At 38.8% G+C, this 23,016-nt stretch overlaps 1 protein-coding gene across 1 annotated transcript; it reads right to left on the minus strand.

The window, feature by feature from the left end:
• Positions 1-484: 484 nt before the first annotated feature.
• Positions 485-23,016, minus strand: LOC398989 (solute carrier family 22 member 2). The gene is made up of 11 exons (XM_041564409.1): positions 22,500-23,016; positions 19,034-19,137; positions 13,621-13,775; positions 11,584-11,752; positions 9,680-9,794; positions 9,448-9,551; positions 8,805-9,019; positions 4,001-4,109; positions 3,136-3,248; positions 1,736-1,835; positions 485-610 (listed from the first exon to the last, which is right to left on the minus strand). The coding sequence occupies exons 1-11, from the start codon at positions 22,902-22,904 to the stop codon at positions 550-552; spliced, it is 1,650 nt and encodes a 549-aa protein (XP_041420343.1). The 5' UTR covers positions 22,905-23,016; the 3' UTR covers positions 485-549.

The following is a 23,016-nucleotide window of genomic DNA, read 5'->3' on the forward strand; positions in this document are numbered from 1 at the left end:
GGCCTCACATGTGTTGGCTCTGCAGTTATTCCCAGAAACTACTGCTCAACTGATAGGAGGTCATACTGAGTAAGACAAGGCAAGTGGTGAATAGATGGTGGAAAACAAACTGTTGTATAGGCTGCCAGAATTGTGGCACAACACAAATTATGATGTCCATGATTTTTCCCAAATGAAATATTTGCCTAATTAAAGAAAAACATAATTCTAAGCAACTTTCCATTATACATGTATTAAACATTGTCAGCACTATTAAAGTTATTTGTAAATGTAATTGCTATTGAAAGGTCCTTGCATCATTTAGCTTAGAATGCATGGTAAATGACATTGATAAAATAATCAAATCCCTTGAGCTCCAGGTAGTAGTAGTCTGCTAAGCCTCACCAGTTAGACATCAATCTGAAATGCAGTCATCAGAAATGAATCTAAGCTAAAATTAAGAGCAAAGTCTGGTTCACAAGCTCAATGAGAGTGAAGACAAGGATGAGTTTCAGGAGTTTAATTTATTGTTTTACACTAACAGCAAAAAACAACAGCAGCAAAATAAATTTATATGTCCACTTTACTGACTTCCAAGTAGGTTGTCGCCAATTTTGTTGTTTTCACTTGCCTGAAAAGAAAAACAATAAGCAAAAACTGTTTTTATTTATAATAATACAGATGTTTGACCCACATTAGGACCTTTTTTGAGGTAGATACAAAATCGCTAAAGGATTGCTAGAAGTGCAGTTTCATGCAAAAATATGAGTACCGTATATACTCGAGTATAAGCCGTCCTGAGTATAAGCCGAGCTACCTAATTTTACCTCCAAAAACTGGGAAAGCTAATTGACTCGAGTATAAGCCTAGGGTGAGAAATGCAGCAGCTTCTGGTAAGTTTCAATCAAAAAATTGAGGGGTTCTGCTCCCATTGGCGGTGCCGGCGTCTCGTTTTTGGATGCCGGCGACCATTCTTGGACGCCGGCAAATATTCTTGGAGACTATTCTTGGACGCCAGTGACTATTCTTGGACGCCAGTGACTATTCTTGGACGCCGGCGACTATTCTTAGGCGCCGGCGACTATTCTTAGATGCCGGCGACTATTCTTAGACACCGGCAACCCTTTTTTGCGCTTGACCCGAGTATAAGCTGAGGTAGAGTTTTTCAGCATATTTTGGGGGCTGAAAACTCGGCTTATACTTGAGTATATACGGTAATTGCACATTCAGGGCTCTAATCAGACTATATGAGTGCCACCGAGACAGTCTGCAGTGTGTGTGTGACCCTTACAAATCCAAAACAGGTCATTCATCTCTGTAGAATGAAAGTGCTAGGTTTAACCTAGGGAGGGTTTCATCATTTTTTTTTAAATATAGGTACCAGTATGGGATCTGTTATCTGTTATTATGTTCTGAATTATGGGATGGCCATCTTCCATAGACTCAATTTTAAGCAAATTATTCTATTTTTTAAAAATAATTTTTTCTCTGTAATAAAAAAACAGAACATTGTACTTGATCTCAACAAAGATATAATTAATCTTTATTGGAGGCAAAAAAAAATGGTTTAATTCATGTTGAAATTATTTTTTAGTAGACACAAGGTATGGAGATCCAAATTAAAGAACGACCCCTTATCCAGACATGTCCAGGTCCCAAGAATTCCAGATAACAAGTCTTACACCTGTATTATAATTTCCAAGATTTGTAGATGGCAGGTATCTTAAATTAACATAAATGTATGTTCCCCACTTACTTGTGCAAATTTTCTGCTTCTTCAATAGTCTCTGGAAGCGCCCTTCCCCTGGTTTCTGGGAGAAAATACACCAGGATTCCAGAAACAGTTGAAAGTACAGCTATAAAGACAAAACATAAAAGGACCATAAAGAGGTGGTATTATTTGAAGTAGTGTATATTATTTGAACATAGTGTATAAAAACTAAGGGGCAGATTCACTAAGGGTCGAATTTCGAAGTTAAAAATACTTCGAAATTCGACCCTCGAATTGAAATCCTTCGACTTCGAATATCGAAGTCGAAGGATTTAGCGCTAAACGTTCGTTCGATCGAAGGATTTTAATCCAACGATCGAAGGAAGATCCTTCGATCAAAAAAAGTTTAGCAAGCCTATGGGGACCTTCCCCATAGGCTAACATTGACTTCGGTAGGTTTTATCTGCCGAAGTAGGGGGTCGAAGTTTTTTTTAAAGGGAAAGTACTTCGACTATCGAATGGTCGAATAGTCGAACGATTTTTCTTCGATTCGTTCGATTTCGTTCGAATTCGAACGAATTTAACCAATTCGATGGTCGAAGTACCCAAAAAATACTTCGAAATTCGAATTTTTTTCATTCGAATCCTTCACTCGAGCTTAGTGAATCGGCCCCTTAATGATGGTCACATTGATCTACAATCAGCATGCATTTTATTTTTCTCTATAAATACAGTAAACTTAATATACAGTAATACACATTTTTAGCACTAATGAAATCCTGATAATAAAGATAATTATTGTCCACATAAATTGCAGACTCTACTGCATCTCATTAAGACCACTTAACTAACTGCTAACACCCATTTTATGCTTAAACTAATAGATAGGGAATTATGTTCCTCCCTATTGGTACAGGTCATAGAACTCTAAGAAAACTTCTAATACCCTCATATTTTACAACATGTGGTACATTATTTATAATTATACAGCAAGTCATGTTAAAATAATTATATCTCTAAACACTGATTATAACTGATGCCTTTACTAAGCACCATCTAAAAGAATATAATTCACAGGATATTCATGGCTATTGTGTAAAGAATAATATATCCTCTATTCTAAAACATAAGAATATTAGAATTTATTATTTATTATAACACACACATTTTAAGTTTTGTGACACTGAGCACTGATTATTACTGAGGACATCACTATGCATTGTTTATAAGTATAACACTTACGGCATAATCATCAAAAGGAGCACAGCACAGGATTTTTGGAAATAAAAAAATCAATTTAGTGTTGCATTAACCTTTATCAAGATTCTACTTAGTACTATGGGATATTCATAACTCTTGTGTCATGATACAGTATATATACTTATAAATGAAGATCAGCGACGGCTGCTATGTTGTGTGATCTATTCCTGTAGTTGATGACTTACCAAATACAATAAGTGGTAGATCTTGCCAAATATCAGCTAGTCGGTAAACAATAAAGGGTGTAATGACACCACCAAGATCACACATTGATGAGCAAACCATTATGCCGAGATTCCTGTAGGGGAAAAAAACTTAATTATGATGGTATGCAAATGAATTTTATTACAATGAACTACCCGCCATTAAAAGTCATATTAACTAACAATTTTATGGCTGGGTAAAGCAATAAGTCATTAAGCCAACTAAGCTGATTCCCTGGGACTTTTTGCAATGTATTTAGATGATTGGACGATAGTACAATAGATTTTTTTCTTAAAATACTTAACCCTGTCGGGGACCATAGTTCGTCCTATCTACTTGTCACAAGAGGGTATTATGTTTTGTCCCTTTACCCTCCCCTTTGTGCCATGGCTGGGGCATCAAACAGGACCCACTTTTGGATGGGGGGTGGTAATGCCCATGACTCTCTCATCCATACCCTGTGTTCAGTGTGGTAGGGAGATATGGGTATGGGATCCCTTATCTGGACAAACATTATAAAAAAAAGTTCATTATAAGCAAATAATTCTATTTGTATAATTATTTCCCACTTCTCTGTAATAATAAAACAGTAATGCGTACTTGATCCTACTAAAGTTTTTATAAATCCATATTGGTGGTACAAAAATGCTTTGGGTTTATTAAATGTTTTTTAGTAAATGATGGAGACCCAAATTACTGAAATACTCCTTATTTGGAAAATTCTATGTCTCAATAATTCTTTATAATAGATCCCATTGCCTGTACTGATATATACAGAAGGACTATATAATATAACATTGTAAAATATTTTTTACATATACTGTTTTAGTAGTACTAAGTATTTACCTTATGAAGGTTGGGTAGAGCTCTGCATTAACCAAACAAACCATTTCTATTGAAAGAGTAATTCCCATTCGGCTTACACAGGAGAGTGTAATTATCAACCAGGATAATCCTGGGAAGATATAAACAAAAATAATAAAAATAGCGGTGATACAAAGCAGAAGAGAACCTAATGGTGCTAGGGACCAATTGCAACAATTATATCCCACTAGGGGATAGTATACAGGCATGGGAACCTTTATCTGGAATCCAGTTATCAAGAATGCTCCAAATTAAGGAAATGTGGTCTCCCATAGACTCCTTTTTCTCTGTAATAATAAAACAGTGCCCAGAGCTGCTCCTGCCATGAGGCAAGGTGAGTTACAAGGGGCAGCAAAAAGCCGCCTCCTGTAACTTTAAGAGTCAAATTTCCATTTTTTAAACCTGCAGAGAGCGCTATAGCACTCATTGCACTCATTGCACTAGCGATGCAGCCCCCCTTCCCCTTTGACCTGCTCCATAGCTAAAGTTTTAAGCATGGAGCATTACTAAATGTGAAATACAAATAGGGTTGCCACGTTTTGATTTGGTGAATTCCTGGCCGGGAAGTCAACATCGGGGAAGTCAGAATTTGCACTCCATGGGGCAAATTTACTAAAGGGTAAAGTTGCCGTCGCTAGCGAAAATTTGCAAAAATTAGTTTACAGGCATAGATTCGCTAGCATAAAAGACAGACGTTAGGCAAATTTTCTTTCCCACCTTAGACCTGGCAAACTGATAAGATGAAGCTACATCCTCCACTAATGTCAGTGACATCATATCCTGTATGCACAAAAGTCATAAAAGTTCTAAAAAAAACTGGCGTTTTTTCATAATATAAACGGGGATTGCTTTCAAAAGTTGTAACTATTAAAAAAAAATGTTGTTAACATTTTTTCCACAACCATTTAAGGGGCATGCCACATTTGTTTTATGGTGGGCTCATGTCTAGGGCATTTTTTGTCTTTATTTTGCTTCCTTTGTAATACTTAGGGGCACATTAACTAAGGGTCGAATATCAAGGGTTAATTAACCCTCGATATTCGACCATCGAAGTAAAATCCTTCGACTACGAATATCGAAGTCGAAGGATTTACCACAAATACTTTGATCGATCGAAGGAAAAATCATTCGATCAAACGATTAAAGGGCAACTAAAGTCTAAAATAGAATAATGTTAGAAATGCTGTATTATGTATACTAAATATAAACATGAACTTACTGCACCAGCAGCCTAATAAGACAAATGATTTATGCTTTCAAAGTTGGCGCAGGGGGCTGTCATCTTGTAACTTTGTTAGACATTTCTGCAATATCAAGACTCGCACATGCTCAGTGTGGTATGGGCTTCAGTTGGGAGGTTAAGCTTAGGTATCGTCATAAATTATCAAAACAGCACAAGTCAAAAAATATCTGCCATAGAAGTCAATACAGCAAGACTGATTAATAATCATAATATAGAGACTGCACTGCGTCTCTGGATACAAATCTCTACAGGGAATCCAACAATGCTGCTCGAGTTCTGGGAAGTAAGGTGGGGGGCTCCCCCTGCCATTTGAAAGTATGATCGTTTACCTGCACAGCAGTTGGGGACCATCTGACAATTCCTATCAACAGCAGTAAAAGCAGGGGGAATTGCACTGCATACAGTCAGGTTTATGATAAAAACTGTAGACATCTTTTAATTAAAGTATATTGGAGATAGATTTCTTTTTCATTAAAGAAAGTAAAAATGGGATTTTATATTTTTGCCTTTACATGCCCTTTAAATCCTTCAAATCGAACGAAAAAGCTTAGAAACCTTATGGGAAAGGTCCCCATAGGCTAACATTGGTGCTCGGTAGGTTTAAAGTGGCGAAGTAGGTAGTCGAAGTTTTTTTTAAAGAGACAGTACTTAGACTATCGAATGGTCGAATATTCAAATAGTCGAACGATTTTTAGTTTGAATCGTTCGATTCAAAGTCGTAGTCGAAGGTCGAAGTAGCCTATTCGATGGTCGAAGTACCCCCAAAAAAACTTCGAAATTCAAAGTTTTTTTACTTTGAATCCTTCACTCGAGCTTAGTAAATGTGCCCCTAAGTGACAACTTTAAGCAATTGCACCAACATCTCTAATAAAGATGTCTATATGAGCTATATGTACCCGTCCTATTCAAACTGACCTATGCGTAAGAGTACTAACAAAGTTTCGCTAGGCAGAAATGAATGCTAGTGAAAGATCGATATGAAATGATCGCGCTGACGAATTAACGTTAGTGAAACTTCGCCATTGTTCAGCTGCTGAGACACAACCCCATTATAGTGAATTAGCGTAGTGGTAACAAATTTATGCCTGGCGAAGTGTTCGTTGGCAAAAATTCGCCCTTTAGTGAATTTGCCCCTTTGCCTTCTGGATATGCTCATGCAAAAAATGCCTAGGCCCTTCTGCCTGCGATATACCTTTATAGTGGCTCAGATGGGGCCCCAAGGTTGTGCAGGCCCAGGTGCAGATGTAGCACTTGTACCCCCAGTACCTATGCTACTGCACTTAATATGTGAACTACTCCCATAAAGGGACAAATATGTTTTACATTGCTATTACTGAATAAATAAAGTTAATTTGCAGCAAACTCTAGTGGTCTTATGAGAAGCAGAACAGTCGTGGAAAATTCAGAATCGACCTTCCATAGATGTAAACACAAAGAATAACTTCTCTGTTTAAAGCTAAACTTCCAGTTAACCCCTCAGTCCCATGACATGCACATCACCCATGAAATCAAGTAACAATTTTACATTTTAGTAGGAATAAGCATTGAGGAAAACATGAGCTCATTATGTTTGTGAAGATTCTCATTCATTCAGGCCATGGTATATCTATAGTAATAAGTCACATCAACTGGACTTGTTGCTTGAAGACGTTTCACCAGTCATCCGACTGGCTTTCTCAGAATGATTTGTAACCAAGATCTTTCTGGAATAAATACTCTGGAATATTGCTCCAATCAGTATAATCTGTTTATCATATTAGCAGGATCTCATGAAGGTAAGGTGTTCATTGTATTAGCATGATTGGAGCTATGAGGTGCTGTTATTTTTATTTTTTTGCAGGGGGGCATGGTGCAGTCTAGATACACCGCAGCTATTTATCATACTGTGTTAAACAATTAACACTGGGAAAAACTGTGCAAAAAACTGTGTAAATTAAAAGGAGAATTTATCAAGGCGTGTTTTATTTAATGCTGCCCAAATGCCAGATTTGACACCAGTTCAGACCTCTCAAAATCCATTATAGAAATGGGAAAAATTCAAGCATCAAGTTGTAGCAGAAGTTGCTCTGAATACATTGATGGATTAACGATGTATTTTCCCAGAACATTTTTAAACAGCTTCTTACTTATAGATTTATTTATTTATGCTAAATTTTACCACCCAGGTTGGTGGGTTAAAGTGGTGGTTCACTTCTAAGTTCATTTTTAGTATGTTATAAAATAGCTAATTTTAAGTAACTTTTCAGTTGGTCTTCAATTTTAATTTACAGTTTTTATTATTTGCCTTCATCTTCTGACTCTTTCCAGATTTCAAATGGGGTCAATGACCCCTTCTAATAACAAATGCTCTCTAAGGCTACAAAGTTGTTACAGGTATGGGACCTGTTATCCGGAATGCTCGGGACCTGGGGTTTGCCAGATAACGGATCTTTCCATAATTTGGATCTTTATACCTGTAGGGGCCGATTCACTAAATTCGAGTGAAGGATTCGAAGTAAAAAAACTTCGAATTTCGAAGTATTTTTTGGGCTACTTCGACCATCGAATGGGCTACTTCGACCTTCGACTACGACTTTAAATCGAAGGATTCGAACTAAAAATCGTTCGACTATTTGACCGTTCGATAGTCGAAGTACTGTCTCTTTAAAAAAAACTTCGACCCCCTAGTTCGGCAGCTAAAAGCTACCGAAGTCAATGTTAGCCTATGGGGAAGGTCCCCATAGGCTTTCCTAAGTTTTTTTGATCGAAGGATATTCTTTCGATCGTTGGATTAAAATCCTTCGAATCGTTCGATTCGAAGGATTTAATCGTTCGATCGAAGGAATAATCCTTCGATCGTACGATCGCAGTATTTGCAGCAAATCCTTCGACTTCGATATTCGAAGTCGAAGGATTTCAATTCCTAGTCGAATATCGAGGGTTAATTAACCCTCGATATTCGACCCTTAGTGAATCAGCCCACAAGTCTACTAGAAAATCATGTAAACATAAGATAACCCCAATAGGCTTTCAATAAGGATTAATTATATCTTAGTTGGGACCAAGTACAAGGTACTGTTTTATTATTACAGAAAAAAAATAAATTGGATTATTTGGATAAAATAGAGTCTATGGGAGAGGGCCTTTCCGTAATTCAGAGCTTTCTCGATACCAGCTTTCCGGATAATGAATCCCATACCTGTATCAGTGCTATTTCTTATTACTCATCTTTCTTTTCAGTAACTTCCCTTTTCATAGTCCAGTCTCTTATTAAAATGAATGTATGGTTCCTGGGGTAATTTGGACCCTAGTAACCAGATTGCTCAAACTGCAAACTGAAGAGCTGCTGAATAAAATGCTTAATAACTCCACAGATAATAAAAATGAAAACTAATTGCAAATTATCTCAGACTATTACTCTCTGCCTCATGCTAAATTTAAAGGTGAACAATTACGCTGCTCCGTTCATTGGTCACCAACTGTAATTCCACACAGCCCCATCCAGACCTGTTACATGAGTTAAAAAAGGTTAAAACCATCTTGTTACCTAGCGCTTCCACTTACCATGTGGGATAAATGCAGTAATTAGACAAGCAATTCCAGTTATAATGCAGCCCACTAACCACGGCCAACGCCGGCCAACACGATCCACCGTGATAATTATTATTATTGCAGAAGGAAATTCGACCAGAGCAGAGATGAAGAAGTCCAAATAAACGTTATCACCAGTAGATCCGATGTGCATAATTAAGCCTTGATAAACCACCGCACAGAAGAACCTGTAAAGAAAAACAGTTGCTTGCAACTTATGTACAACACCACAACTCTCTTACACGGAGAGGAAAAAACAAGTGATGTGTCATTGTAACAGGTACATTAATTAATTGTGGCAATAAAACATATTAACCTACCTTAAAGGAACAGCAAGACCCAAAAAATTTAAGTGTTTAATCGTAATTAAAATATAATGTACTATTTCCCAGCACTGGTAAAATTGTGTGTTTGCTTCAAAAAGATTATTATAGTTTATGCTGTATAGCCACAGGGGCAGCCATTCATGCTGTTACACAGCCAATAACAGATAAGCTCTGTAGAATACCACTGTACTCTTTACATAGCAGCTTTTTTTTATTGTAGTCTTCCTTCTGTCCTCTGGTGCATCAGTAATCCTACAGTTTGTGTCATTTATACAAATGTTACGACTTACCATATGAACATCAGAATGAAAGTGTTTTTCCTGATCTGAGGTGTCCTGACCAAGTCCATGAAAGATGGAACTTGCTTTTCACCTTCTTCATCAGCTGTTAGACTCTGTGAATAAATACATTCGTTTGTGAGGCTGCCCCTTCATCAGCTGATTAGGCTAAATTTATATTTTAAAAAAAGTATTTGATTTGATGTCAAATCCTGGAAATAATCTGGAAAGTATTTTTTTTTACCTCTAAAAAGTCTGGGACTGTTTTCCCATTTTTTTTGGCAATTGAGTGGATGATGACTTTGGCTTCTGCCTTTCGATTTTGAGAGATGAGCCACCGGGGTGACTCTGGAATACACCTGGTAAAGTTAATTATTGATAATTAATCCATTACACTTAGGGTAGGACTACAATGACGTTTTCGGCACGATCCGACGCGGAAATAAGGTAAGAGATGGAAATGTCGCAGCGTTGATCCGCATGCGATTTGACGCTGGCGTTGTGTCGCATAGTGTCAGATCGCACCAAAAATGTCCGTGTAGTCCTACCCTTACATTGCACATAATCTAATAAACTCTGTGTATCAGCCAACAAATCAAGAGATGGAACGGTTACAGATATTCTTTACTTATTCATTTTTATGTTGAAAAACAGGGGTATGTCGCTGGTTTTTATTTCTAGCTTTATATTATGTATTATATTTATTATTATTTGTATAAAAGGTCGTCATCTCTTCAGATCTTACAGGTGAATTGTGCTTATTTCAGGGGAAAAGCCATGAATAGATGGGCAGTTTTCTGAAGCAAATCACCATCTTGTTTCCCACAAAGCAGCATTTTTGAACTCCAGCATTAAAGGAACAGTTCAGTGTAAAAAACTAAAAACTAGGTTAATAGATAGGCTGTGCAAAATAAAAAAAAATTCTAATATAGTAAGTTGAAGGGGGGGCCACATGGGACATAACTGTTCAGTGAGTTTGCAGTTGATCCTCAGCATTCAGCTCAGCCCAGCTTTATTTTGCACCTCATTTTTATTTTTACACTAAACAATGCTGGCAGATGCCAGGTAGTGTCCAACACTATTTTTGTGTTATACAGTATGCACGCGTGTTCATGAATTGGATGCAACTTGCAGCTAACATTTTTAGGATGGGAATTGTCTCACTTGCAGGTGCCAATGCATACAGACATTAGATTGTGATCTACTTGGCACAGGTTTGTAGCAAGTATTGATGCAACCTACTGTGGGAACCCTGGAATGGGGAGATAAATAATAATAATAATAAAATACATATTTATGCTGTTTTTGGCGGCCCTTGAGGAGTTTAAGTGCCTGGATGCCCCTTATGTGACGCTAACCCTGGAATGGGTTCCAAGCATCAGTATTTGCTCTTGTCACTAAAAGCATGTTTGAGCACAAGTACCTAATTAATTGCTAATTAATAACCAATTTCTGTCCATTCTAGTGCACCAAATTTACGATGTCTCTTTGTACAAATTATGAGAGAAACACTGAAGCCTCATTAGGAGCAAAAGTGCAGCATGCTAAAATGACATGCACATGGGCAACTATTAGGGATTTTGTTAAATTTCTATGGATATTTCTAATAAGTATAAGAGCAGGTGAGCACAAAAAAAGAGAGTAAAATGGGAAAAAGATGGTGAGCACACTAGGAGAATGAGTACCAACAGAAAAAGGATGGAGCTAGAGGGGAACAATAAAGCATGGATGTGAATAAAAGAGGAATGAGACAGGAAAAGGTAAAAATACAATAAAAATGTCAGTAAAAGAGGAATGAGACAGCAAAAGGTAAAAATAAAATAATCAGAAATAAACAAATAAATATAAATTAAATGAAAAGACCAAAAAGGGGGAGATAAAATGGGAAACAGGAATTGAGCGCAACATTAAATGGGAGACCATTTGGGCCTTCTACAATACAGCAACTATTTGGGGGGCAATATTTGTCTGAATCTAATACATAGTACATTAATGCATGCAAAGCTTGGTCATTGTTTCTTTTAGGTTGAAATGCAATATACCCTGCTTTGTATCATGTTTATTGATTTGAATAGTTAATGCGCAAAAATGCTGCTTAATTAGTCCATTATGACTGTACCTTAAGAATCATTGGTTTGTTTTTCATACCAGTAATATGTCAAGAAAATGAAGTATGGTATTGTGACTGTCATCTGCAACCATCTCCAGTGTGGGAGGACGTAGGCCACTCCTGAGAGCAGCAGAAGGCCAACAGTAAATGCCACCTGGTAGAGGATTCCAACTGTCTTTCTGTGTTCCAAACCAACAAACTCTGCAACTGAAACAGAATAGGTCATTGTATCACTAGCTTTGTGCATGAATGTAAGGAGCCAAAAAACCCTTCACAATGCAAGACATACAGTGTAAAACCTGAAAATAGAGTTTGGTTCTCTGCTTTACTACGCTACAAGTCCTACCTACTCAGAAACCATGTTCTAATCTCTTGCACTGATGAGATGTAACAAGATTGAAACAGGCAGTCTGCAATTTTGGGTAGATGGCTCTGAACCAGGGTTGTCACCTGTCTGGTTTTGACCCGTATTATGAAGGGCTGCTCGGGTCAAAACTTCCTGCCCGGTTTTCCAAATAAGGAACCGGGCAGGATTCCCTTGATTGACCCGGCGATCAGCCCCACCCCATGACATCACAATCACTCCCAACTACGGCATGGCCCCACCTACTGACGTCACTGTACCCCCACCTCGCCCGGTCTCAGCCGTATGGAAAGGTGGCAACCCTACTCTGAACTATTAGGCTGTATCTGTGCTATAAAAACAACTGGATTCATAGTTGGCCACAGGAACATAAAGGAGTGATCTGCATGTCTCTGCTCATGATGCCTTATGTGAAAGTTAAACTCTTATTTTTAGTATGAAGACAGTGCTATGTGTGTAACATGAGGCATATAAATACCTTCTGTATTTACACTGTTTACACTGCATGTTTTACATGTGAAGGGCTTTTTGACTCCTTTTAGCCCGTCTCACCCTAACCAGATTGGTTTCTCTGCATGTATATAAGGAAAAAAATTTAACACGCTGATAGTTAGATGCTTCCCACATTCCTACAACTTCCTACATTCTTTCTCCAGCTTTTCACACTTTGTCATGGTTAACAAAATCAAAACAGAAGCATCTATAATGCCTGTTATCTGTTTACTGGACTCGGTGCGCCATTATGCTTATGAACTGAGTGACCTTTTAATGGCTTTAAAAGTAACACAAACCTTCCATAACCAGGACTGGACAGGGCTGGATTCCATGGTGCGGTGCCCTGAGGCCGCATGGTCCCGGCGCCGGGTGCTCGTCCTAGTGCTAAAAAGTTACTGTGCGCAACCCCTCCTCCGGAGCACTGGGGAACTTTGAGTCCTCAGTGCTCCTTAGGATGCGGCTGCCGCCCAGATTTGTGGAGAGGCCACAAAGGCCCGGGCCTAGGGTGGCACGATTTTAGGGGCCAGCATGCTGCCCAACCCAGCCGTATTCGTTTAGAATGCACTGGGGATGCACAGGTGATACAATTTCCAACCTTTCAGTTGGCTTTCAAATGGGAGTCACTGATCCCATCTAAAAACAAATGCTCTGTAAGGCTTATTCTTATTCATATCCAAGTCTCAGTGCATAGTTGCTAGGGTAATTTAGACCCTGGCAACCAGATTGCTGAAATTGCAAACTGTATTGTATCTGGTTGGCACTGTCTTTGTGTACACCCAGCAAATCGTTTTGTGTTCCTGAGATTACCGCTATTACACCACAACCAGAATAAAAGGTACTAGTCCCACAGTAAGAGAAAGCAGTACTGGCATGTGCTTAGGAACCTGGCACCTTTTAATTATTTCACTATTTGTTCAGCGTGAATAGAAAAATAAGTAGTAAAAAGTCGTTATAACAATTAAAATTATAGCCACACTGAGCAATCGTTTTCTTTGGCTGCTGGGGTCAGTGACTCCCATTGGTAAACTGGAATAAATCAGAAGAAGTAGGCAAATAATTTTTAAAAAGTATTAAAAAAAAGATAGTAATACCTGTACACCAATTGAAAAGTTCGAATCGGTCATTTTATAACATAACAAAACTAAACGTAAAGTTGAACCACCCCTTTAATTTGGACAATATAGATATGTCACTTTTTTTTTCAAAAACGACTTACCTAGTATATAGCCTGCCAGCCAACAACCTTTGCTGACTAACCCCTGAATAAACCGGAAGATCACAACTAAGGGGTAGCTGGGAGCAAACGCCATCAATATTCCAAAAATAGCAGTGATTAGGAGAGTTGACATCAGAAATGGTTTGCGCCCAAATCTAAGGAGATAAAAAACACAGACAGTTGTTCTTTCATATCAATGAATCAGTACATGGCCTGCATCATTTTAATGATTGCCATGTTTTATAGTTAGTAATGCTCGCCAACTTGTTAAGTGATAACCTTCCGTCATAAGTTTCCCTCTCACATTCCTCTGGCCAAAAGAAAATATACTATTTATTTGAACCTATCAGTGCACAGGTTTGTACTGCTGAAAATCTCCTATACCCTGTCTGCCCAAAGCAATCAAATGTCACATACCGGGGTCCTTGCATAGAAATGCAACCCACCTACATCTGCTGGGAGCTTTCCCTGTCTGGAGATAACCCTCAGATTTTAGCAGCATAGCATGATGACCTTTTTGCTCAGTTTACTTTAAGTTTAAAGCCATCCATTACCATTCTACATAAAGATTCACCCAACTTCAACTACCACCTGAAGCCTCTAAAATCACTGTAGTAGGGGAACAAATGACTCGAAGAGATAAATCAGATTAGATATTAGCCCAGGAAAAGCAGCCAAACTACACAATTTTGTTTCAATTTTGATGTTCAATTAATGAGTGAAATTATGAACAGACTCTTTACATTTGGTGGGAGCCCTATAACCAAACCCAGATGTCTTTGTATATACACAGAGTAGAGTCCTGCAGCGGGTCAGGTACCCACGGGTTACCCACAAAAACCTGCGGTACCTTGCGGGTTGAGGGGAGAAGTTCTGGGTGCGGTTATAGACACGGGTTGGCAGTTCTGCGGGTTTGCGGGTCGCGGTTCTTCTCAATAGAGATATTTACTCCTTTTTTCTGGTCATGGCTACTTCCGATGATGTCACTTCCGGTTTACAATGACAGCACTTCCTGTTTTACTCCTTGTTTTCTGATCATGTCTACTTACGATGATGTCACTTCCGGTTTAAAATGACAGCACTTCCTGATTCTTGATGGTCAGCGGGTCGCGGGTCCGGGTTGTGGATAAGGTACTTGCAGGTAAGAATGCGGGTTGCGGGTCCGGGTTGCAGATTGCAGGTTGTGGGTACGGGTCGGGTACGGGTCCCAAAAAATGGACCCGCACAGGACTCTAAGACAGAGCCACTTTGGAAGAACAACAAAGTTTACATTTTGCATATGCAATTCGGAGGGGTTGATCTTGATGTATTTTGATCTCTTTTCAACCCTACTTAACTATGTAACTGTGTTTATCGAACAGTCTTATAACTCTCTTCTAACTATTTCCTTTGCTAATTACCCCCAAAAGCTCATAGGCGGATTATCAATAAGGCAAGGGCTAGGCATCAAACCTGCCTGGCACCTAAAAAAACTCACTCCATTTCTGACTTGTTCTGTGCTGCTTGGTCCCTTTAACATTGTGGAGATCTTCTTCAATACTGAAAGCTCCAGTTCTGTTGTAAACAGCTGATTGGATCTTATTCCTTGTGGTTTCCCCAATCAGAGTGCAGAGACAGTAGAATTAGCCAATCAAGTCACAGATATAGGCGGGGTTGGGGAGAGACTGGGAACTGAATGCATTGCAGAAAATGAGGACTGACAAGAAGGATCCTCACTGATAATGAACATTTGCTGCAGATTTTATCATCTCTAAAGGCTAAAGGTGGCCATACACGGGCCGATAAAAACTGCCGACTTCCCCGATCGAGATCTGGCCTGAAAGTCGGGCAGATCTCGATCGGATGGGACTAAAAATCCCGTTGGATCGCGGCCGCATCTGTTCGTTGATGCAGTCCCGCCATCCGACCGTCCGTTCCCATTCGTTAGGATCCAATCATTGGGCCCTAGGGCCCACGATCGGATCAGCCCGATATTGCCCACATCGGAAAGAGATCCGCCAAACGAGCAGATGTCTCCGTGTATGGCAACCTTTACTCACTATCTGCATCACCCTCGCTCCGGTCCTGAATTAACTCTTTCCCCATTAAAAGCAACTTGTGCTTTTTATGTTTTCTTACTTTGTCATAGTTTTGTTATTTTTTAGTTAAGTTAGTTAGTTAGTTAGTTAGTTAGTTAGATATTCTGAGGCAACTTGCAATTGTCATTTTTTATAATGTTTAGTTTGAGTTATTTCGTTTTTTTTTTATTCAGCAGCAATCCAATTTCATCTGGTTGCTAGGGTCCAGATCACCCAGACAACCATGCATAGATTTGAATAAGGGACTGGAATATGAAGGAGAGGCCTGAACAGAAAGTAATAAAAAGTGAAAATAACAATAAAATTGTAGCCTTACAGAACATTTATTTTTTAGAAGGGGTCAGTGACTCCAATTGAAAGAGTCAGAAAGAATTCAAAAATTATAAAAAAAAAATGAATGGCCAATTTAAAATTTGCTTAGAATTAACCGTTGTAGATCACTACTAAAAGTTAACTTAACGGTGCACCACCCTTTAAGGTGGTTGGGGAACAAGCCAGTGTTGCATTTCAGTGGCAATGTTACAGTGTGGGGGCATGAATATCTGAATATCTGCCATCAGTAACCACTGCATTACACTGGATATAATGTGCCTGGGGGCAGTCTCTACTGCAACTCACTGCATGGCATGTGCTTGTTATTTAAACATAGACTACATCTGATGTCATATAGGGTTGCCTTAACCAGCCTTCCTATTTTTTAACCTTTTTTCCCTATTAATAATATTGGTATCAGAGATCATTTTTACCAGCCAGGCCTGTAAAATATTGGGCACGTGGAAATCATAAGCTAAGCTAAACACTTTTTGACACTTCACAAATATATCACCCCTTTGTTAAAATTAAGGGGACATCTGTGAACACAAATGGATGGAGAACCCATATACTGTACTATGACCTTATTTGAAACCAACAGAACCACTAGAGGTAGTTGGGTTCATTTTCATTCCAGTGGCGCATCCACTAAGCTTCATATTAGTTTTAGGTCAGTCTATGAATGGCCCATCTTTAGCCTCCCCAAACAAAAAATTCACCCTCCGCCTATGAAAAAGCTCTTTCAAACAAAACGTCATACTTTCCAATCATGTCAATGACAAGAGCCACTGGGAGTATCTGGGGTTTCTCTACAGGCGGAAATACACCAATTAGGAACTGCTATTTACCTAAATGACCAGTAAAGCTCATAAATTAATATTTTTCATCAACTTTACAAAACCAAAAAGTGGCTTTTGTTCTACACCTTTTAGTACCCAAATACATTGCCCTTCTTTTACATTTGCATTTACATTGCATTTGGGGTTGGTGCTTCCCACATGCTGTTATCCAGAATGGCTGACATGCTCAGATCTGCTACAAATCATCCTTTGTGCCATTGCCCTACAGCTTTTTCTACAATGTGCTGATCTGTGTTAGGTCTTCTCACATATATGGGGTTAAAAGGAACGGTAACATTAAAAAATGTAATTGTTTTAAACAAATAAAAATATAATGCAGTTTTGCTCTGCACTAGTAAAACTGGTGTGTTTGCTTCAAAAACATTACTATTGTTTATATATATATATATATATATATATATATATATATATATATATATATATATATATATATATATATATATATATAAAATGCTCAGGTTACACAGCAGATAAGCTCTGTAGAACATAATGGTGTTATCTGTTATTCACTATTTAACTTGTGCCATATAACCTTTTTTCAATTTCCACCATTGCTACATTGTAGTTTGTTTATATGAACTATAGTAGTGTTTCTGAAGCAAACAGATCAGTTTTACCTGTGCAGGGCAACACTACATGATATTTTTATTACTTTAAAACACTTTCATTTTCTGGTGTTACTGTTCCTTTAAGTATATTGTTTCTGCTTCACATGGCAGCATATGTCCTTAACCCTATGCCACCTGGATTTTATGCTTGGGGCTTTCTATGTGCCCATATAACAGTATTCTGCAGGAGAATTGCTGCCAACTGATCTGAGCATGCTCATGGCCCTGGACTGCTGCTCCAATCTTTCTAAATGTACAGTAAATGTAAAAGATGGGCTATGTTTGTAAGTTAAATGACAACAAACCCTTGTATGAAAGTGAGAGTCACTGGAGACCCAATCCCACCTGAAACCCCAACATCTTGCTCCCCAATATAGTTAATATTCTCTGCTGTAAGACATCAAAACACTGAGCATGCTTATCCTGGCCTGAATTCATCAGGGCATGTTCAGTTTCTGCAATCACTTGTCAAATTATATTTAACTGCACAAGCTGTGTGTATCAACGTGTAGGATGAACAGGGGCAGGGCCAGGTCCGGACTGAGAATTAGAATAGGCCCTGGCATTTCAGGTACACAGAGGCCCAATCAGCCCACATAGAGGCCCAAACAGCCTCCACCAGCCCACTAAATACTGACTTTCTATGGCATCTTTTAGCAGCCCCTCTGGCATTTGCCAGAACCCACAGATTGCCGGTCCGGGCCTGGGCAGGGCTATAGTTAGAGATAGGCACCCAAGGGCCTTTGCCTGTTTAAATAAAAAAATAAAAAAGGACACATCCACCACAGGAGAACTTGCTATCTAAATCCAGCTGGGGGTGAGGAGTAACTGGGTCTTTGCGAGGCACGCTACAGCAAAAGTGATGTCACACACACGAAGAAGTGACATCATGAGCACATGTACATATGGCCATACACACAGGGCCGGATTTACATTGTGGGCGCCTCTAGGCCCACTGCCGTTCGTCTCCCCTGTCCCCTCTCCTTTATTTGTGCAAATTTTCATCATCTGGACTGGAGCAATGGGGATTGGCGCACGGGAAATTTAAAAAATGATTGTATCTCAAGTGCATCCCCAGTGTTTTTGAACCAATGTGGGTGTGGTTGGGCAGCATACCGCCCCCCTAAAATCATGCCACCCTAGGCCCGGGCCTAGGTGGTCTTTCCACAAATCCGGGCCTGCATACACTGCTTACTAGGTGGGTGGGGGGTGCTTGTAGTTTCAGTGCCTAGGATGGCACCGGATCTAAATACAGCACTGATTAGGGGGGCAAGTTGGTGGGACACTACTTGTCATGTAAGGTAACACTAAAAATCATCTCCTTTGTTCCATCAAACATTATACATACAACATGTAGAACATTTGTGAGCTTTGCTGGTTTGTTTTACGTGTAGCCTGCTGTTTAACTGTAATGTTTTCTAGTTGTTTTTATGTTTCTCCACACACTAATACTGCTGCCTCCCCCAAACTAGTGGTGAATGTTCATAACCAGTAATAGGAAAGACCATAAACATTTCACAGAAAAAGTAACACGTAACAAGAATTGTTCACATACCGGTCTGCAATATATCCACTGATGATGCCACCAATAAAGAATCCCAAGTTGACGCATGACTGAATCAAATCCAACTTCCAGGAATCGCCACAAACAAGATTAAACTGCAGGGATATCGGAAAATTCACTTTAACAATCTAGGTTGGTAGGTTAGTGCTTCTATTATAATAAAACGGCATTCCAAGCAAAGGACAAGAACATGAAAGCCTTACAGTGACTTTAAATTAACCACAGAAATGTAAACACCGGATATAGATATTCACAGCTACTCATTAAAAGGACTGCGAGTGCCCCAAAAGTATATATTTTCCAGTTATTCATCTGCTCAAAACCATGGGATATGAGAGGGGTATTCAACAGATCACAGATAGATTTGTTCTATGCTTTTTAATGCATTAAAAAACACTGCTGTCACACTTGTATTTGAGTTTTAGGCCATGCTCATGCTGCTTTCCAGGGCCACAAGCAGTTCAGATGAGATGCCAGTGATCATTGTGCAGATGATAGTTATTAAAGGGGAAGTAAAGTCTAAAATAGAATAATGCTAGATATTCTGTATTTTGTATACTAAACATAAACATAAACTTACTACACCACAAGCCTAATAAAACAAATAATTTTTGCTTTTAAAGTTGGCCACAGGGGGTCACCATCTTGTAACTTTGTTAAACATCTTTGCAAGACCAAGACTGTGCACATGCTTGGTGTGGTCTGGCCTGCTTAGGGATTGTCATAAATGATCAAAACAGCACAAGTCAAATAATATCTGACAGAAATGTATACAGCAAAACAGATTAATAATCTGAATATGCACTGGGTCCTGTGTTGTCATGTAATCTAATGTTTTCATAGGTAGATTTTTTTTGAAAATGTGTTTAATCAATCTAAATTATACATTTTTGAAGTGGTGAGATTAGATGAATTTCGAGGAGAGTATATTGACCACAGGGTAACTGCAGATGACTCACTGAGTTTTTCTATTTTTGAACCTACAATTTGGATTCTTCTGTAACCAAAACAATCCCACTATAATTTAGTAACTGGGAGGGTCTTTAATGAGTCGCATGTTCAGCAATTAGATAAAAGTAGTTCACCATTTATCTTCTCTAACAAAGTGCAACAAAGCCTACTGAGACATATGTTCATAAAATATCAGAACAGTTGTGTTTTTCTTGAGCAAAACAAAGGAGTATTTGAAACCAGTTAGACAGAAGGGGGCAAATTCACTAAGCCGCGAAGCGCCGAACGCTAGCGTTAATTCGCTAGCGTTTGGCATTTTCGCTACTGCGCAAATTCACTAACGAACGCTGGCGTAGTTTCGCTAGTGTTACTTCGCAACCTTACGCAACCTTAGTGTTACTTCGCAACCTTCGCAACCTTACGCTAGCGACGAAACTACGCAAATTCACTTACTTGCGCAGTGTACTGAACGCTACCTTTTACGCTAGACTTCCTTCGCCACCTCAGACCTGGCGAAGCGCAATAGAGTAGATAGGGATTGTTTAAAAAAAAAGTCAATTTTTTTTCTAAGTCCCAAAAAACGCTGGCGTGTTTTCTACATGATGGCTGAAAAATGTTTGGGGCTCCCCTTCCTCCCCCCTACATTTCCTGACTCATGGCAACTTACCTAGACAGTGGGCACATGTGTAGGGTTAAATAAAAATTTTATTTGCTGATTTGAAGGTTTTCTAGGCATTTGTAGTGCAGATACGTGTTCCTCCATTGAAATTTGAATTTCGCGCCGTATGCAAATTAGCCTTCGCTAGCGTAACTTCGCTTTATATAGTGAATCAACGCTAGCGCAACTCCGCAACCTTACGCTACCCCTGTGCGCAACTTCGGATTTTAGTGAATTTGCGGAGCCCTGGCGAAACTACACCTGGCGAAGTGCGGCGAAGTTGCGCCTGGCGCAACTTCGCATCTTAGTAAATTTGCCCCAAGGAAGGGCTCCCTATTTGTTTTTGCAAAGTGAAAGGTTGTTGCTTCTTAAAAGTGGGTAAAAGATTAAATTAAAAAGCTGAATTTATTCAAAATGAATCAGTTAATAGTGCTGCTCCAGCAGAATTCTGCACTGAAATCCATTTCTCAAAAGAGCAAACAGATTTTTTTATATTCAAATTTGAAATCTGACATGGGGCTTGACATATTGACAATTTTCCAGCTGCCCCAAGTCATGTGACTTGTGCTCTGATAAACCTCAATCACTCTTTACTGCTGTACTGCAAGTTAGAGTGATATCACCCCCTCCCTTTTTCCCCCCAGCAGCCAAACAAAAGAACAATGGGAAGGTAACCAGATAGCAGCTCCCTAACACAAGATAACAGCTGCCTGGTAGATGTAAGTACAACACCATAAAAACCCATCTCTCACTGAGACACATTCAGTTACATTGAGAAGGAAAATCAGCAGCCTGCCAGAAAGCATTTCTCTCCTAAAGTGCAGGCACAAGTCACATGACAGGGGCAGCTGGGAAATTGACAAAATGTCTAGCCCCATGTCAGATTTTAAAATTGAATATAAAAAAATCTGTTTGCTCTTTTGAGAAATGGATTTCAGCACAGAATTCTGCTGGAGCAGCACTATTAACTGATTCATTTTGAAAAAACTTTTTTTCCCACGAACAGAATCCCTTTAAGACTCCACAAGCCTAACGTGTTTCATGCTTACCCAGCACTTAATCATAGGCTGGGTGCCTGAAAGTGCTGGGTAAGCATGGATTGCGTTAGGCTTTTTTGTGGGGTCTAATGGATTTAGATATGTCATAATAAATTCAGATTTTTAATTTAAATGCATGAGTATATGAATTTGTTTTTTTTAAATTTGCCTCTTTTGGCCACTAGAGGTCTCTCATGCATTTATCTATATATACAATAGGTGTGCTCATCAGCTAAAATTTGTTTGATTTAAGTGGGTAAAAGATGCCAAAGGCTGACACCCAAAATATAAAAGTCACTATAGCTTGTTATCCCGAGACCTGTTATCCACAAGGCTCCGAATTATGGAAAGACTGTCTCCTGTTGACTCAATTTTATCCAAATTTTTTAAATTTTTAAGATGATTTCCATTGTCTCTGTAATAATAAAACAGTAGCTTGTACTTGATCCAAACAAAGATATAATTAATCCTTATTGGAAGCAAAACCAGCCTATTGGGCTTATTTAATGTTTAAATTATGTTCCAGTAGACTTAAGGTGTGAAGATCTAAATTACATAAAGATCCATTACCCGGAAAGCCTCAGGTCCCGAGCATTCTGGATAACAGGTCCCATACCTGTATCACCAATGAGGATATAATTTACAGGATATTCATGGCTCTTTGTATTATAACTATAACACCATAATGATCATTTGCTGCACTCAAAGAATGTGGGGACTGTAGACTGTGATAGAGAAGAGAGAAAATGTAAGACAGTAATTTAGTATTTTGCTAATATGATATCTTGCTGCCCCCAATATCCCATCTTACCTCTGTTACTAAGGATGATCCAGTGGTATTATAAACCCATCCATCTTTACAGCTTGTTCTTGGCAGTTGGCTGGTGATATTCAATGGTGAGTTTGTGCAGCTCAGAGATGTATTATTCCAGTCTACATCGTATTGATAACACTGACTTATATATAAAGAATCAATTGAGCCATTTGGTTCTAGAACTGTATAGTTCAGCTGCTCTTGTAGAGTCCATCCACAGTCATTGCTTAGTTCCGGAATCCCAGCACCGGCACATCTATAATCAGGTATAAAGCCTATAAAAACGATGCCCACGTAAATGGGAGAAAAAACAGCTGATATGAAACACATAAGTAAAAACATCTGCCTTTGAAAGGCATCAAACTCCCCAATATGTTGCAGCAGTTCGTCAAAAGTTGCCATGTCACTTTAAAGAAAAATATATCTGTTATGTTTTTTTTTTTAATCTATAATAAAAGAAAAAAAACACCTATTCAAATCCAGGAAATATTTTCCAGCGAAAGGGCTCAGAATC

Source organism: Xenopus laevis, chromosome 5S (genome assembly GCF_017654675.1).
Source record: "Xenopus laevis strain J_2021 chromosome 5S, Xenopus_laevis_v10.1, whole genome shotgun sequence".
Classification (NCBI taxonomy): domain Eukaryota; kingdom Metazoa; phylum Chordata; class Amphibia; order Anura; family Pipidae; genus Xenopus; species Xenopus laevis.

Coding starts and splice junctions, on each gene's coding strand:
- LOC398989 (XM_041564409.1), bottom strand. CDS start 22,904: ATGGCAACTTTTGACGAACTGCTGCAACATATTGGGGAGTTTGATGCC. Junction 9,020..9,447: donor TTCATTCTGATGTTCATATG/GTAAGTCGTAAC, acceptor TTTTCTTTACAG/GTTCTTCTGTGCGGTGGTTT. Junction 4,110..8,804: donor TACTGCATTTATCCCACATG/GTAAGTGGAAGC, acceptor ATATCTTCCCAG/GATTATCCTGGTTGATAATT.